The 15,283-nt window shown below is 41.8% G+C and overlaps 1 protein-coding gene across 1 annotated transcript; it reads right to left on the reverse strand.

Moving 5' to 3' along the window:
- Nucleotides 1–5,171: 5,171 nt before the first annotated feature.
- On the reverse strand, nucleotides 5,172–15,073 carry FAM222B (family with sequence similarity 222 member B). The gene is made up of 2 exons (XM_085318640.1): nucleotides 14,910–15,073; nucleotides 5,172–9,485 (listed from the first exon to the last, which is right to left on the reverse strand). Exons 1-2 carry the CDS (start codon nucleotides 14,989–14,991, stop codon nucleotides 7,909–7,911), a joined length of 1,659 nt encoding a protein of 552 aa, XP_085174766.1. The 5' UTR covers nucleotides 14,992–15,073; the 3' UTR covers nucleotides 5,172–7,908.
- Between the last annotated feature and the right edge of the window lie 210 nt (nucleotides 15,074–15,283).

The following is a 15,283-nucleotide window of genomic DNA, read 5'->3' on the forward strand; positions in this document are numbered from 1 at the left end:
TGCTGCTGGGGCGCAGAGGAGGGAAAAGCAAACACCCGGCACAACGGGCAGCCCTCCCGGCACCGGCTGCAAACCTGAAACGCTCCTTCYCCTGCCAAGGCCCTGTTTACACAGCTCGCTCGTGCTGCTGCGTTGCACTTTTCTCCTCTCCAAGCGTAGATGTGAGCTTTGCCATCAGGCGCCGCGCTCAAGCAGCTCCCAGCGCTAMCACTCCAGCACCCCCAGCCACAAGAGCAGCAACGATTAGCACCGCACCATGTCTCAATTTAGCTAGGTACTTTGCAATCGGCGAACCTGCGCGTGCTTCTTCTGCAACGCAGGGCTTTAAATGTCAACCGGCTCTTCGAGCACCTCTTAACCTTACCGTGTTTGCATAAATTGTGTCAAAAATCGGGTGGCAAAGMCCCTGCAAGGAGAAGTGCGTTGAGAAGCAGGAGGTAGAGATGCTCTTAATATTCATAGGGGAGGAGGAAAAAAAATCAATTTGATACTAAATTTAGACTCAACTATCAAGTTTAAAAATAAACTTCCTGGAAACTTGTTGGTGTGAAGATTTATTGTAAGGCCTGGAATCTGCCGTATCATGTTGRACCAGCTTTCTCTCAGCCGCACCGATCCCACACGGCTGTGACACCGGTCAGCTATTTCACAAGATGCTCTAGCTGGAGAGSAAAGAGTTATTTAGTAACCTATAAAGTGAGCAAGCCCTTAGCGCCTCTGCAAGGGGAGCGCTCGCTGGCTTGTTTAAGACCGCAGGCACACTGGAGATGTACTTATCTCAAATAAATACCTAACCCTTTCCAGACTTACAAAACCTTTGCAATTTAGACAGGGAAAATTTTAGAAAAAAATTCTCAGCTTCCAAGCTGTTGAAGGTAAAGACTGTGCTTAAAGAGTGGGCAGCCCTTGGAGGTTTATTTTGAATTCCTGTCCATAGTACTGTAATAGAGTTGTAGTTCCCACCGCCAGTATTTGCACTGATTATCGGTGCCTCTCAGTCAAGAGGTCTAAAATGGACGTTAATATTTTATAAAGGATGAAAATGCAYGACAAAATTGCTATTAACATCCTTCATTAAAAACCTGCAAGTGTGCCCCCTCTCCCCGCAATGCCTTTTCCTTCCAAGGAATGTGGGATTCGAGTAAGAGGGCAGTGAAGGAGAGGATTTTACGGTGGGAACCAATTAAATCTTGGTGTGATTTCACCACTTTTAGTGCTTCTCTTAGGATAGCAGGCATCCCAGCTGAATTAACGGTTTGTACCCAATTGCCTTGAAATTAACTTAAACTAATTAGATAAAATACTCCAGTAATTTTATTACAATTGGGCCTTGTCTAGCATCGGGAGAATGTCTGAAATACAGCAGTGGCTGGAGGCTCTGCCACGAGCTCCTCGAGCACCTCCGGAGCCKCCTGCCCCGGGCTGGGTCACTGGGCACAGGCAGGTCCCGTGGTGTCCGGTGCTGCGGGAGCGAGTAAGGGGCTCATGGGGCCCAACTGCTCTCGCCTGACTCCCAGGCCACGGCTCCAGSAGCCCCGAAAGTCCCTGGGTGCCAAAGCAACAGCTGTGGCAGAGAGCAAGTAAGAAAGCCCGGCCTTGCCCCACTGCCACCTCCTGCCTCCGCACCGCTCCCGGAGCTCTCCCTTCCCTTCAGCCAGGGGAAGAGGTTGCAACGAGGCTCRTGGCATGGGGCACTTAAGGGAAGCCCTTCACAGAAACGTAGGCAATCGCAGTTTAAGATTGGTGGGTGATACACGAATTCTCGTAGTTCTGGAGCAATGTTGCTGCCCTGTTTCTAGCCTGGCGCCGATGTGCGTCCTGGTCCGGGAGTTTTATTTATCTCAAAGCTAAGATTCCAACGTGAGAACGTAACCTTTGAAAGTGCAACTTCCTTCTGCTTCACCTGCCTTCATGTGACCCTTCAGGACTCACACTTCAAGCAGAACTTTTTAAGCTAAAGTATTCCTTAAGCTTTTCTGGGTTTTGTAACATCTTTTGAGCCCACAGAGGTTACACACCCAGCTGAGAAACACGGTCTTGGCAGAGGGCACTTTCAGCTGACCTACAACGAAGTGCTGCTTTAATGATGCAGAGTGCACGATGCAAAGCCCATCRCAGCCCACGATCCCAGGAGAGCGCGAGAGCTACTCCTTTAGCAGCTGTTCCTTTATAACCTGCCTCAATCAAGGAACAACTTGTCACTATTTTTCTATTCAGAACATCTTCATCAATGTATTGTCTAGCTGCGATCAAAATCAACATTAACATCCTCCCACCATCTACCAGGGGAAGGTGAACAAAGTGTAGAATAAAAGGGAAACACCACATAACAGCAGTTAAATCATTGGAAGAAAAGCATTTTTGGAGCTAAAGGAGAAGTTTGAAAAGGCTGAACCTTATTCTGTCATGTGGCAGGCCATTAGAGGCTTTTAGTTCAGTTAGTTGTTTGCAGTTAACTTCTCAGTGGCAATAGCAACCAKTTGCAGTGAAGTCCCCGCTGGCTAATTATCACAGCAGATCTCACCTCTGATAAACAGGTCTAACTAGCCACAAGGATGATGTAAAAGTTTCTTGGAAAGGATTTGCAGAAAGAATCCTCCTGTATGGGACATGTTAAGGAACGAAATACTGATGTAGTTCCAACAGTACAAATTCAAAGGGGATGAAGTTTCTAAAATTACATCTCCCCAAAGCAGACAAAGCAGTTGCTTTGCACACAATCAGCATTTCTGGATTTGGGAAGTGGGGTGCAGCAGTATTTATGGTGGAAGGAGAGCTCTTCCCACTCAAAGTTTCCCATTTTAGCCCAAATTCCTGGAAGAGCATGTGGGAACTAAGTATGTATCTCAGTGTCAGGGGAACGTTGGAATCCATATGAAAGATTTGTCATCAGAGGGTTTTAGACACTCACGTTTCCAGAACGTCCAGAGGAGAAGGATTTTGAAGCAATCAGCAGTTGTTTTGTCATTCTTTTTTCCTACAGAGATGAAAACATGCAACCAACCATGTAAATAAGATACCTGGATCACAATGAAGTGAAGAAAAACCTCTTGGCTCTTATCTTCTGGAAGGGTTCTACAAATGTTACATGAGTCCCTTTTAAAATTTTTTATTGAATATTATGCTAATAACCAAAACGTTCAGTTTGTTACACACAAATTATTAATGCCAACATTTTAAATAACAGCATCAGGAGCCTTCCAGCTATACCTTTCAGAGCAGCCCTACATCTCCCAGAGAGAATTTTCTTCCAAACAGGAGACGCAGACTGCGAGAGGGGAGCAAGCAGAGGGAGCCGGCTGCTCTTTCTCCTGCCCCCACCCCACACCACGCAACGGGAGGCGATGGCACAGACCTAACCATCACAAACTTTGTCTTCTCAAAGAGGTTTATTTCTATCTGTCCAAGATGTCTCAAAGTTCACCTTGACAGGCCTTTAAATCATCTCCTTGAATCCTCCTCCTACTGAGCTCTTGAATAATTATTTCAGCACTTTTTTTGGCTACAATTTTTTATATGATACTACGTTTTTCCAGACCTTGGTGCTCTTACAGGACAAAGGCATCCTGGCTACAGGAAACGTGCCCTACACATTTCACACCCCAGAAACCCTTAGAGACCCGTCCCCAAACTCCCTTTATGGCAAGTGTCCAGCTTCCAGCCAAGAACACCCATTCTCTACAGCCCTTTGGCTTCATGTATCGATTACTACAGGCCAAGCAAGCCTCATTCATTCACACTGCATAAAAACAGCAGAAGGGGCAGAGGGACCAAGTCTCTCTCTCTCTCTCTCTTTTTTTTTGCTTTATTTTTCCTGCAGACCAAAAAAAAAAAAAAGAAAAAAAAGAAATCTAGTTCATACCCGTAGCACATAAGAAGCAGCGTATATAATCAGTATGTGGTTTAATGAAATACAGCAGCAATTCCCAGTTCTCTCCACAGTGAGCCCCAGCAAACATTTCTGTTTGGTTTCTACGGGAGTGGCCGAGTCCCACGGAGACATCTTTCACATCATAAGTTTAAAGAAAGAAAATTCACAAGCGTCTTTATAAAATGTTAACTTTGGGCTGTAACAAACTGGGCTTGCGATTTAACAGCTTCAAAGCTTCTGCTTAAAAGAAAAGACATGTTAGAGATGGAAGCTTCCTTTGGAAGGGTTTACACCACTTTTGCGTTTATCCCTTTAGCATCTACTTAATGTCAACCTCCAGCTGGCAACAGAGTTGCTACAAACCATCACAAATAATGATATTCTGCTGTACCAGCCTGGTACTGTAACAAGAACAGATTACAGTGCTGATGACACAGCATAAATAGTTCAGAACTGGTCGAGAAAAACATCTGAAAATACCTTACACTTTCCTCAAAGAACAGAACTGTCACCAGCAAATATCCAGGATCCACATACGATCAGGGAAAGAAAAACACTGTGCTTGAATTGGAAGTTATGGAATGACTGACCCTTCAGTGGAATTAAAAAATAACAATAAAAAAACCAAAAAAAAACCTAATCAAACCCCCCCCCCCCAAAAAAAAAAAAAGAACAACAAAAGGTAAGCTGACAGCTGCAATGGGAACAGTGGTGTAAGCTCCAGAGGAAGGCGACCATCTGCATCATCGTCCCAGGGGAAAGCCCAGGAAGTTCACAAACTGGCCACCAGCAAACACGTGCTACTCTGCGCTCTGTTGACCCGGGAAGCTGTCATCGCATTCAGTATTGCATGAACCAAGTATATTATTTGCCTTAGAACAAGTTACTTGTCTTTCTACAAGGAATACTCTGGCACGAGCCAGAGCATGAAAAACTGAAGGAACATGGACAAACATTTCTAAAAGAGCACACCTCCTAAACACACACGTGCACCATTCTACAGCAACATCAGATGGAAAGGTACTACTGGCCTCTGGCTTAAGCCTCATACGCTCTTCCCTTTGACACCACGCTAAGCAATGGTGCATGCTTGGCTGTGCATCCACAGAGGAGCCTCAAGTTGGGCTTCTACTGCGAGTAGCGGATTGACTGTTTGCATTCAAAAGTTGTAGCTAGAAATCAGGCAGGTAAATATTAATATTTCTCTTTGAGAAGATCTAATTGCTTAGAAGGAAGAAGCTATTGGCAATAGGCCACAGAAGAAATGAAAAAGGTTGCATATAAAGAAAAATCTCAGTCCTAGAACAAAAAAGGATGTATTTTAATACATTTTAATAGTAAAATGATTCCTATTTTTCAAGCACGCTAATGGCAAAATCCTACCTGAATGAGTCTTAGGAATATTTTTGCTTCCCAGTCCTGCTGTACCAGGGCAAAGTCTCAGAGGTCGTGATTCTATCTGCACCTGCCAGTGCAGAACAATTCGTAACAATTCACAGCATACTTCCATCGCTAACAGTAACATTACTATAACTTAGGCATTGAAATCACTTTGTCAAATAACCACAACACGGGGTTTTATTCGGTCTCCCTCTTAGGGGAAGAGTAGGATAATTAGTTTTAAATAACAGTCTGGGTTCATATTTGTAGCAGGCTAATGAACAGAGGAGATGCCAGTATTTTATTTAGTAAAAGGTATGTATTCAGATAGCAGAACACCTTACAGTAACTAACTTAGCAGGACATGGTAAAGTCATAGCACAGCCCTAGATCAATTTGGGGAGTAGGACAGGGAAGACAATAGGGAGACTGTATGGGAAGCAGCTTCAGACTTGAGCCTTGGCTTCCAATATAACGTATTCAGAAAAATATTGCATGAAAAGCCTCAGGATTTTAGTTCTTTCATAGATGTATATTTACCAGTTTTCACAAAGACTGCAGGAATACGATTATAAACAATAAATTAGGACTTCATGTTGCTATCATTTGGCATAACACAATCAGGCATTTCTTCCTTTTTAAATATAAGGCAACACAAGCCAACACATAATTTAATCCGTCTTTAGTTAAATTGCTTAACTTTGCTAAAGAGTTATCACTAAAGAACGGTTTATAGTACACTTAAAAGAATTTAAATAATGACATGATTAAGTGTACCAACTTACGCAAGGAATCAGAAAACGTACTMTGCTAAGCTTTGAAACCTAAATATTTGTTACAGCCCAGAACTACACGTCTAAATTAAAAAAATACAAATAAATGTTTTCTAATTTTTCCATTTACGAAAAATTTTAAGAATCTCTAGCCAACTATGACGTCACTTCAAAACTTGTATAAGTTTTTTTTTTTTTTTAATTTTGTATGATGTCTTAAGATTTTAAACCATGCTCATTAAGGAAAGTTCAAGGAGCAAATACTTAAGGCTTTGTTTTTCCAAGGGCTGTGAGGGAGGCCAGTGAATGGCAGAGGCCAGTGGGTTCACCCATACACAATGCTACTCAAACCCACACTACCAGGCGACATTCATACAGAAATATTACACTTAAAAGTTACAGTGTAGAGCAATAGTTTTAGCCAGTGTACATATAAAGAATCAATGCATTTATTTTTTTTAATTTCCAAACTTGATTGTGATCATTATGTTCAAGTATTAGTCTCATTAACAGAGATGAGAAATTTTCTACTTACAACAAATTCGGCTATTGAAAAGGAAAAGTATGTTTCAATACGCTGAAGAAAACAAGACGCTGAGGTTATCCAATAGTTAGTGTCCTACTGGTCACCGACTCAACTAGCTGCTGTAAGTGACATGAGAAAGGAATAGAAATAGTTAGGCACCAAGACTCTGGGAAAAAGGTATGTTATAAATAGCTTCACTAATTCCCAGAGAAGAGAATCGTTTCATTAAATCTACTGTGGCGTTTTAATGTAGAAGAATATGGGACTAAGTCCCACAGCGTCTCACGGCTGGAGCTTCACTTCAGATCAAACACCGTCCATTCCATCAGTGCTGCTACTGGAATGTGATAAGCCACGTCACTCCGCGTGTCCTTTCATTGCACCAGAGACAAGCTTCTAGTTATGTCTCCTCACCCTGAAATTAATTCTAGCTACTGGAGAAGCAACTGAACCCTTTTTGGAGTTGTCAGTGGGTCTGGATTCCCACAGTAAAACCGCAGAACAGCACTTCACATCAGGAAGGCCAGACTCGTAGCAGCAAGAGGTTCAGACAAAGTTAGCTTTTACACCGGCGAAAGGGGAGCGGGGAAGGGAAGTACAATGCTGAAAAAGGCAGCTACCTATGGCAGTTATACTGCCTACATCCTAAAACTGCCATTCCCCCCTCCCCCCCATACCCTGTTCGCAAAAAAAGTGTCAGAAGTATCTGCCAGAGACTTTTGACTTTGGACAAAGTCTAAACGATAAATGCAGACATCTCTGCAAGAAATAGCAGAAAAGCTTCTTCCTATATTAATGCCTAAATATATACCCCTAGCTAGCTCTTTTCAAATGTAGGCTTTTTTTTCAATTATATAGGCCTCTAGACAGTGCAAATGGTCAATGTTTAATGCATTAATGAAATGGGCTTTTGAGTTGAAAATAAGCCCTGCTTCCTGACAAATTCTGTTGCTCTTAATCTTCAGAGGAAATTGAGATGGAAATTTAAGCAGCTATGCTACCTATCAGCTCTTTAAGGAGCTGGCAAACAGATGCAACTGTGAAACCCTGCAGCAACTTAGCATCAGTCCAGCAAGTAGTTACTAAGCAGAAGGCAAAAGCTGCACAAAGGGGGTTCTGCGGTGAGGAAACAGCTGTGGTGTGAAGTAGTGTAATGAAATTCTTTGAAACAAAAGGCATGTTAAATATTTGATGCATAAAGGAGATAGATAACATGTAAGCAAAGCTCTGAAATATACAGTATGTCTTCTTCCAACGGTTACTATAATGATCACACAAGTTTGCAAGTTAAAAATGCCTTGCTTATTAATTAAAATTAAGACTAAACCTATAATTTTGTCTGTGAAAGTGACTGCAGCCTATCTATACCCTGGGTGTTGAATATGAAGATTTCGACTATCAGTTGGTTCAGGTGCTCGGTTCATGGGAGGCCGATGGACTTTTCCCAGCACGGCCATGCTCTGATCTCTGAAGCAAGACTGCTGGAAGTCCCCGCTTAGGTAATCCATGGTCTGCATCACATTATTCTGGCTGGATGGACCGGCTCCAGCTCTGTAATGAGTTCCTCCTGCACAATCTAGTGGCGCTCCTGTTGGCTGTCCGCCGTGGAAAGGCATGGCAAGGTCCTGGGACCCAGAGCTGTCACTGTTCGGTGTGGGCAGAATGTTATTCCATATGGGCTGGAAATAGTGCCCATTAGTATATGGCAAGGGTCCCTGCAATCCATTCACAGGTGGAGAAGGTGTAGGCTTCTCAATGGGGGGCTTCAAGTTGAATGACTGGCCCATGCACAGTTCTTGAGGGTAGTTTGTTTTGCCAGGAAAACTCTGCCCTGCAATCTCTCTCTGAGGGTGCTTCCCTGCAAGTCCAGCAGGCCCAGCAACATCCCCACACATTTGCTGCAGATGTGCAAGCTGATGCTGGTTCCATGCAACCGATTTGATTTCATTCTGGTATGCAGACGGCACCCTGTTAATATTCACCATGGGCACATTAACAGAGGCAGAAGGAATAGCAGCAGCAGCATGATCTACAGGGTTTACTACACAGGAAGGCATGGGTGTAGGGACATTGTGAGTAGATACCCTGGTACTTGCATTGATAAGCAGGTTGCGACTTATAGGACTGGGGTTTGCAATCTGTCCCTCACATACTGAGGTAGTGCTAATGCCAGCTCTGGCCTGGCAGAACTGGTTAATCTGGTGCACAATGCTGCTCAGGTCCGGTGGCTGGTTCTGCTGCAGGGTGGCAGCCATAGAGAGGGGAATGGTTGAGGTAGACACGGTCACATTCGGCGGCGCATCTGCATCCGGCATCTTTCTGCTTCCATGTAAACCTGGCTGCAGCAAAGGATTCGGAGGGTGCTGCAGAGTCTGGTGTGCCATGGTCTGAGGATGCTGCAAGCCTTGCGGCTGCTGCATATTCTGAGGGTGCGGCAGCGCCTGCGGTATCCCCTGAGGGTGCGGTAAGCTTTGTGGCTGTGGTATACCCTGAGGGTGCTGCAAAGTCTGTGGCTGTGGTATACTCTGGGGGTGCGGCAAAGTCTGTGCATGCTGGAGAGCCTGCTGGCGAGCAAGCGCCTGGGGGTGGGTTAAAGTGCTAGGTGCAACGTATGGTGTGGAAGGGGGATTCATCATCGCTTCCGGCAGCAGACGTGTGCGTGTTCCGTCAAAGTCTTTGATAATTCCTTTTGCTGGAGATTTGACTATCGCCAGGAGGCCTGTCTTCGTGGTGGCCTGAGACGGGTAAGGACTGTACCTCTGACCCGAAGTATCAAGTCCGTTCACAGTACGGCGTATATGTTTCCTCTGGGGAACCTTGACACTGTTTGGAAAAATTTTTATAGTCAGTGGATTGTTGGCGACCTTCTTAGCATAAGCATCCAATTCTGCTGGGGTAGGATACTGTGCAGATCTCATTTTCTGTGTAGTGTCCCCTGCGGAGAAAGGAAATTTATCAATATCAACTCTGGTAAATAAGGGATCAACCTCAGGACGAGAAAGTTACACAACACGGGTAGAAAACCTTGAGGGAATGGAGAAGCAAGAACCTCATCTTCCCAGCCTAGTAGATCATACACCAGGTACCTCATTCCTTTTATTCCTTTTATTACCTGGCTACCAACACAACCCCCAAAGCAACTTAAGGCGAGACCTGCCTAAGGGGGCAAAACAAAACCAATGTTTTGACCAGAGTACGTTTACAGTTGGATAAAAACAGGTAGCATGCTATAAACATCAAATTGTCTCCACCTTGCAATATTTATTACTGCTTGCGGTGGTGGGGTAGTTTATATTCTCTTAATTTAAGGCTTCTTCCCCATAACTCTTCAAGTCATTCTAAAAATCTTTAATGTTTAATTCATAACTTTCTGGTTTCTGAATTAGACACTAAACTCATGTAATGCTGAGGTGGGAACCTACAAAGCTCTTCAACTAAAGTCTCCATTTAAATTTCAGTTCTATTCTAGCTGCTGACATCTGAGAGTACTGAGTATCWTTTTGTCCATTAGGAAGTCCTTGTTAGTCCAAGTTCAGCAAATGGAAGGAGGTTACCCATGCATCATTTTATAGCTTGCAATTAGCTCTTCAGCTGAATTTTCAGTGTACACCTTATTAGGCATAGCATCCTAGTATCAAACAGCAAAATTATGTGATTATCTCACAGGATTAAAAATGTACTACTCCCCAGACACAGGCAAAAGCCTTCTGGAGACAGAGGCGTGGTTTCACCTGTTCACATTTAGGAGATACCTACCTGGCCTACAAGCTTGAACAGCAGTGGGTCACAAGTATATTTTTGGAAGGAACTTCAGAAACCAAGGGAAATGCTTGTGCCTCTCTAGCTATAATCTTATTCCAAGCAGAGAGTTGGGCCGTCTCCTTACCACAGCTATGCCGCTTAACTCCTCTAAAACTACTACTTTAGAAGTGATTTTATAATCTTCAAATATAGGCTTGCAGCTTTGACAATCTGATTTTGATTTTGCTTGATTTTTTCTACTTTGCAAACAGTTCACTGAACAGCAATGCCCATCACCTTTGCTAAAACATTCAGCCTCCCATGACATCTACTGCTGGGCTGAAAGAACAGGAAACGCTGCAGCCAACTCCTCTAGAGCCCAAGAGCAACTTTGCCTTGCACATGGCTCTCTGACCCAAGAAAATCTAAGAGCTCAGGTAGAGAGCTTGATGCTCCCAAGCAAATGGTCCTTTTTAAAATGCACCTCTGATTTTATTTTTAAGCAAACTGCCTCCAAAAGGCTCCTGAATACAGCTAAAGCCTAAGAACTAACCATCTTTCAATGTCTTTGCATCTGGTAGCTTCTTGTCTTCACAAGCAAGGGAGATCACCACTTCTCTAAGAGAGCTCACTTTCAGAGAGCTCACTTTCAGAAAGTAAAGGACAGGAAGTAGAAAACAGGATAGATATCCAAGGAAAGGAAAATTACAGAAATATTAAAAATATCTTTTGTTAAATGGGAAGCTTTGCAAGTAGGCTGTCTTGCATCTCTACCAAAGCATGTACCATGGTGCCATTTATAGTCTTGCACTCTGTCCTGTCTAAATACTGGATATACCATCCTCTCTCTTATCAGAAGAAACACTCATTTAATATTAACCTAAACATCCTTTCTGTTCCAGTCTTCTATTAGAGAAGAGCTATCAACACCAGATAAAGGAAGCCATATCCATCTATATTATGGTTTATGTGAGAGGGGGCCATTTTCACATAAAGCTTCTATTTTCAGGTGAAAAATGAGGTAGATATTTTAAAACATCTTTCCCATTAAAATTTCCTAACCTGTTTTAGGCTTCTATAGGCACAACAAATTAGGTAGTAAACATTAACAGCGAAGCGATACTAAATATTCTTTTATTCAAGCATTTTTTTATTATTATTATTTTTTACTCTACAGGAACTGTAGTGGAACCTTTTAGAAAAAGAAAAGCTAAAATGTTAATGATTGAACAGACCACATCTATTAGTTAAAGCACATCTGTAATCCAGAATCTGAAATAATTCCTTCCTTTAAAAAGTGAAAATAACCTCTCCATCCAACTTGAAAAACACACCATCATCAAATTCAGTATCCTATCAAATGCTAAACCATTTTTAAAATCCCTTGGACATGATTTTCTGAAACCAGCCACTATTTCAAATTAACCTCTTTCAGTGTGCATCTAAGATTATGCGTCTCTTATGAACTAACTTAACCATTTTACTTAGGCCTGATCAAGATGATATGTTTCTCCCAACACACTGTTTAAAATGTTGTGCTGCACTAGTATTTCCATATACAAGGCTCAATGACTGAAACAGTTAACAAAAAAAAATAGTTATCAGAAAGGAGAGAAGCATTAAGAGATGATCAAGAATATCCTACAAACCAATAAATAACAATTAGGTCAGGTAACTAAGTGAATGGAAAAATAGCTACAATAGATTTAAAGAAAATTGTGTATGCGGGCATCATTTGTGGCCAAGAATTCTGCATCAGGCCATAAAATGATTAGGAGGATGGCAGAGGAACAAATTACATTTAAAAAGCTATGGGATGAGCTCCACAAAGCTATCTTTAGGTACATGCGAGGCAAAATGCTTTTGCTGAAAAGTAATCTGCCTTAAATTATTTCATGTTGTCTATAGGGTAAAACTATGCACATGAGCAATTACTTCAATAAACTGGTGAGCTCCAAGTTCACGCTCCAGCTAATATTGTGGCCATCAGTTCATCTGTTCACATTCTTTTATGTGTTGCACCACACTGGAGCTATTTTTGTTGTCAGATGAGATATATTTTTCTGCCTCACCTCAGCACTGATGTAACATCTTCTCTTAAGTGCATTTTACATGAAGGCTTTAAAACCCACAGCTTTGAAAATCGCTTATGGTTAAATTTTCATTAAAATTAAATAAAATATAAACAAGCCTTCAGGATTCTTACCCTAATCAGAGTATCTGCACTGGGACAAGCAAAGAACAGCTGTGCCCATCTCCTGCATAAAAATCTCAACTGYGGCAGTTTCTCTATGGGCTTTACTGAAGAAGCCCTCAACCCTTAAAGAAGAGTTAATTTTAGTTGATGAATCTGTCTTCAGTCTCAACTTGCCCTTCTCTCTTTTCTTCCCCCACTACAAAAGCTCCTCAACAAAAACCTTTCGTCTTGACTTTGTACCGCAATCAAAACAGATCAACCTTTTTCTTCCAAGGCCCTGAGGTATCACAACTATACCCAACGATAGCTATGAAAATTACCCATACAGTCTTGCCTCAAGCATTCTGATTGAATTTATGGATTTACATTTGGGTCACTGAAAGAAAGGAAAGAATATCAATATGGAGTCAGTTCCTTAGCAGTCAATTTCAAAAGGAAAAATATTTGTATATTTGTCCACAGAACTCCTACTCCATAGATCATCTTTAAGAAAAAAAAAAAAAGTCTCTTATTTGAAAGTGAATAAGAGAAAAAAAAAAGGTAATTGAGGTAATGTGGCTTTTTAAGCACGAAAAAAAGTCTGATCCTGAAAACTACACTTAAAAATTATTAATATAAAGACCAAGAGACTGAATAAAGGGTATCAGGTGATGTTCTGTGGCTTTTATAACAGGAACAGCACTATTAATGTCCTCTTCCAACCCCCAAAAGTCACAAGTCACTGTTCATTAAAAATGCTCATTAACGCAGCTTTCCTTTGGCCAGGGGCTAGACTACTTGTGCATATACAGTATGTAGAAAAATGTACCAATTAATTTTATACACATCTGTAGTAGGGGTGGGCAAGTCTGTATGAGCAGTTTCATTTCCCATATAAATCAGAACAAAGTGGAACAGCCAAGCATTACCACCAGCAGCAAGTGCCTGCCAGCTACTTTATGTCCTAAATTCTTTTAAATACAACACCTAAAACTCTTCACTAAAGTTACAAGTTACAGCAATGCTTTCAGCAAGGAGATGAGTAATTCTTGGAAAGAACATCAGGTACCATCAGGTTAAAAAACTGCCCAGGTACTAGCACATTGCTTGTAAGATGCATGACTAGCAAATACCTGAATTATGCACAATGATCCTCATACAAACCTAAAGGGTTGTATCAGTTTTCGCTGTCAGAATCCTTTCCAATCCACTGAAGAAACTTTATGTAGTGCAAGAACCTAGGCATGTTCTCATGACAACTGCCCATCTTCTGAATATTTAAGCATCAGCAAAAGTCATACTGAAAATGAAAGAGGGGCAAATGCCTACCTTCATGCCATCTAACGAAGTCTTTTTGTGAGCAAAGACTTCTACAAATATTGTGTCATTACAAGCCCATGGAGTTGTCATAAACTCTGTTCAAGTACTGTGGGGGAGCACACATTTGTACCTGAAGAGCATTAATCACTTCTGGTAGATCCAGAACTTTGAGAATGTCACCCTTAACTGCAATATTATCTTAGCTATTTTCAGTAGTGTGACACAAATCTCAATATATTAACAATTAGGCTGTAACTGGAATGTAAATTACTTGATTTTACAGAGAGTAAATGATTCCATCAACAAACTGAAGGTACAGAAACTTCCCAAATGCCCACTTCAAACACAAGAGACAAGTTACAGCCCTAAAGACCAAGTACACAGATCTTATGCACAAACCTTGGTATTTCTGAAATTTCAGCTCAACAATCAGAGTGCAACTTCAGAGATAAAGGAGCACAGCCAGAGTAACATTTTTAAAAAAATCTCTCTAGCAAATAGGTACATGTTGCCAAACACAAGTTCTTAAAATACCAGCACAACCATCAAAAGAATTACTGAAGTTATCAAAAATGAATTATTATAGTATTCTGCAGACATTTTCAGATGCACCAAAGAGAGAGCAGAAAGAAGACAGAAACTTTGAACATTAGTAATTTGGGATAGATCACTAGTATTTGCAATATGTCTCAGCTAGGTAGAACAACAGAATTGACCTCAACAGGTTTACATTGGCCTGAGCTAACTTTTATTGGTTTCCATTTCATGGAAATGCGAGAGTCAGGAAAAAGCTGTATTAAGAAGCAAGTCAACACTATTGGTACAAAACGTTTTTAGCAAGAAGGCAAGAGTCTCATGGAAACCTTGCTTGCATTTTGTCCTGCTATGGTTAAAATTAACCTTTATAAAGCTGGGAGGGGGGCAGAGAGAGTGCTTGCAGTACACACTTGAACCTTCATAGCTGTTTCTCACAGCCCTTAGTGATGGATGCCTTGAAGGCATAACAAAGCAAAGACTCTACCATTAAACAGTTTTCCCACTGTATCCTAAATGTTTATTTCACAGCTGTACCAGTGCCAGATTTAACAGTTAACCACATCCTGCAGACAAAACGTCACTCACATTTCTGAAGTCCAGTGTTCATCTGCGTGTAAGAAAGAAGCTGAAAGGAGAGGTCACCTGGTCCTGGCAGACAGGCCAGCATGGCAGACAGGCACTAACACAACATGGGGCATTCACTCCTCTGCACACTGCAACAACAGAGAGACAATTCAAAGTTATAATACAAGGAGGAACACAGAAAAGAAAGAGGCAAAGAGCCATCTGCGTATTAAGGCCTGACCAAGCAAAGATACACAACCACTGCTTGGGCCCTTTACATACTGCCCTCACTGAATCACCTAACAACAAGGGAAATACTTCACAAAGTGGGTCATCTATTGATTAACACACTCAAAAACTAATACATAACTTCCTCGCTCTTCTCTCTGAGACAG

This window comes from Rhea americana, unplaced genomic scaffold (assembly GCF_003343005.1).
Source record: "Rhea americana isolate MKP2758 unplaced genomic scaffold, rheAme1 scaffold_548, whole genome shotgun sequence".
Classification (NCBI taxonomy): Eukaryota; Metazoa; Chordata; class Aves; order Rheiformes; family Rheidae; genus Rhea; species Rhea americana.